Source organism: Rhinopithecus bieti, unplaced genomic scaffold, assembly GCF_001698545.2.
Source record: "Rhinopithecus bieti isolate Rb0 unplaced genomic scaffold, ASM169854v2 scaffold_68339, whole genome shotgun sequence".
Classification (NCBI taxonomy): Eukaryota; Metazoa; Chordata; class Mammalia; order Primates; family Cercopithecidae; genus Rhinopithecus; species Rhinopithecus bieti.
In genome coordinates, this window is record NW_016825424.1 from 1 (window position 1) to 3,220 (window position 3,220).

The following is a 3,220-nucleotide window of genomic DNA, read 5'->3' on the forward strand; positions in this document are numbered from 1 at the left end:
GCCTGCTTCCTTTTTCTTTTTTTAAACGGAGTCTCGCTCTGTCGCCCAGGCTGGAGTGCAATTGCACAATCTCAGCTCACTGCAACCTCAACCTCCTGGGTTCAAGCAATTCTCCTGCCTCAGCTTCCCAAGTAGCTCGGATTACAGACGCCTGCCACCACACCCAGCTAATTTTTGTATTTTTAGTAGAGATGGGGTTTCACCATACTGGCCAGGCTGGTCTCAAACTCCCCACCTTAGGCGATCTGCCTCCCAAAGTGCTGGGATTACAGGCGTGAGCCACCGTGCCCTCCCTATGCTGGTTTTCTTTGTGATATTTTTACTACTCAATAACTTGGAACTTAATCATGGGCAAATTAATATTTTCATTTTAGCTGATGGGTTTATGCCATTCTCAGAAAGGCCTTCCCTACCCCAAGATCATAAAAATATTCGTTGATGGTGGAGTTTCACACTGGCATCTAAGTGTTGGCTCCATCAGGGACGTCACTGGTGGAGAGAGAGGAGAGGGACATGGTAGGGGGAGCAGACCCAGCCTGGTTTCCGTCTAACTCCTCAGTGGGGCCCAGAAGCCACCCTTTTCCCCACAGATGGCCGAGCTCATGGCAGCTTGGAATCCACTGTGTCCTGCAGGCAGTTCCAGAAGGCAGAGGACCACTTCTCCACGGCCATCCGGCATAACCCCCAGAAGGCCCAGTACTACCTGTACCGGGCCAAGAGCCGGCAGCTGCTGCAGAACATTTTTGGGGCACGCCAGGATGTGGCCACTGTCCTGCTCCTCAACCCCAAGCAACCAAAGGTAGGTTCCTGCCACGTCAGGAGTGTAGGCTCCGGAGTCATGCCTGGTGCATAAAGATACTCCTCGGCCCCTAAAGAAATCTGGTTTGATAACAATCATAAGGCCAGGCATGGTGGCTCACACCTGTAATCCCAGCACTTTGGGAGCCCAAGGCAGGTGGATCACCTGAGGTCAAGAGTTTGAGACCCACCCAGCCACCATGGTGAAACCCCATCTCTACTAAAAATACAAAAATTAGCCAGGCGTGGTGGTGCACGTTTGTAATTACAGCTACTCAGGAGGCTGAGTCATGAGAATCGCTTCAACCCGGGAGGCAGAAGTTGCAGGGAGGCAGAGGTAGCAGTGAGCCAAGATTGTGCCACAGCACTTCAGCCTGGGTGATAGAGTGAGACTCTGTCTCAAAAAACAAAACAAAACAAACAAGCAAACAAAAAACATTGCAAAACTCTTCCTTCTTCAGTCTTGGGAAGGGCCAAATCTGGCTGTGTGGGATCAGGGCAGCATCATGCTGTGTGCCCGCTGCTCTGGCCCCTCACCTGGCTCTGGTCACCCCCTTTCATGGCAGCTGTCCCTGCTGATGACCAACCTCTTCCCGGGCATGTCTGTGGAGGAGGTGCTTAGCACCCAGATAGCCCACCTGGCCAGGCTGCAGCTGGAACGGATGGTGGAGGGCAGCCTGCAGGCCGGCGGCCCACAAGGCATTGTGGGGTAAGCCCTGGAGCAGGGGGCACAGGCCAGGGCTGGGGAATGGCTGCAGCTCTAGGCTCCTCTGGCTCCAGCTGCATGCCAGGGCCATTGTCTAGTCCTTGGAGAGATCAGCATGGGCCAGGGAGACTGACAATGCCCGGGGGGCATTGTTTGGCAGGATGCTTAAGCAGTGGGAGTTGGAGCACCAGAAGGCCTTGGCCCTGCAGCGCTCATGGAAGCAGGGGGAGCCTTTGATTGAGACCTCCGAGAAGCTGCAGGCCACCCCTGAGATTCCGCAGGTAGAACCGGGAAGCTCAGAGGGAGAGGCTGAGGCCCCCAAGGAGGAGGAAGAGAAGGAGAAGGAGAAAAAAGAGGTAAGTGGAGCACACGCCAGGGCCCGAAGCCCTTGGGGTCTGGGGCAGAGCGTACCCCAGTCCAGGGCTGGAGGATGCAGGCCAGTGGAGTCTGGCTTCCAGGCCTGGCTCTGCACTCCCTCAGTTGTGTGATGGGCTGGGGACATCTTGCTATGAGATGGGGATGGTACAAGCAAGGGGTGCTCCTGAGGGAGGGTGTGTGGGGATGTGGGCCCTCACAGAGAGGAGTCACACCCCTGCTCATGGTCACTGTCACGAATTCTACTGTATGCACTAGCCACTTGCCACTTGTGCCAGAATTTTTTGTTTTTGAGACAGAGTCTTGCTGTGTCACCCAGGCTGGAGTAGAGTGGCATGATCTCGGCTCACTGCAACCTCCGCCTCCTGGGTTCAAGCAATTCTCATGCCTTAGCCTCCCAGGTAGCTGGGATTACAGGTGCATGCCACCACACCTGGCTAGTTTTTTGTATTTTTAGTATTTTTATCGGACTTAAGCGATCTGCACGCCTGGGCCTTCCAAAGTGCTGGGATTAACAGGCATGAGCCACTGCGCCCGGCCCCCAGAATTTTCTTAATTCTTAAATTTGTTTCTGAAAACCTCTTATTGAATGTAACATAAATATAGGAAAGTGCACAAATCATAAGTGCCAGTTTGATGAATTTTCACAACTGCATGACACCCATGATATCATTATCCAGATCGAGAAGGAACACTTTCCCAGCTCCCAGAAGCCCACTGGGGCCCCCTTCGAGGCCCCTCCCATAGCCCACCCTACCTACAAGGCTGTCCTGATTCCTATCGCCAAACGTGAGCTTTTGTCTTTCCTTCACATAATTGGACAGCATGATGAGCACCACTCACGCTGCAGCAGGTAGCAGCAGCCTGCTCCCTGTCACTGGTGCTGCAGAATATTCCGTCCTGTGTTTCTCTGTTCTACTGCTGGTAGACATCAAGTACACTAATGTTCAAAGGAAACTTTACACAATTGAAGTATAGGCATACCAGCATCCCTTGCCATCAATAGAAAATGTGGCCGGGCGCGGTGGCTCATGCCTGTAATCCCAGCACTTTGGGCGGCCAAGATGAGCAGATCACTTGAGCCCAGGAGTTCAAGACTAGCCTGGGCAACATGGCAAAACCCTGTCTCTACAAAAAAAATACAAAAATTAGCCAGGCATGGTGATGTGTGCCTATAGTCCCAGCTACTTGGAAGGCTGAGGCAAGAGGATCCCTTGAGCCCCTGAGTCACTTGAGGCTGCGGTGAGCCGTAATCATAGTACTGCATTCCAGCCTAGGTGAGAGAGCAAGACCCTGTCTAAAGAAGAAAAGAAAAGAGGAAAGTGGCCGGGCGCGGTGGCT

At 53.2% G+C, this 3,220-nt stretch overlaps 1 protein-coding gene across 1 annotated transcript; it reads left to right on the forward strand.

Moving 5' to 3' along the window:
- Positions 1-529: 529 nt before the first annotated feature.
- On the forward strand, positions 530-2,207 carry LOC108522671 (tetratricopeptide repeat protein 16-like; the record flags this gene model as incomplete). Its single annotated transcript, XM_017863043.1, has 3 exons — positions 530-799; positions 1,365-1,507; positions 1,665-2,207. Coding segments are annotated over 3 exons (741 nt in total), but the record flags the coding sequence as incomplete, so codon positions are not given.
- Between the last annotated feature and the right edge of the window lie 1,013 nt (positions 2,208-3,220).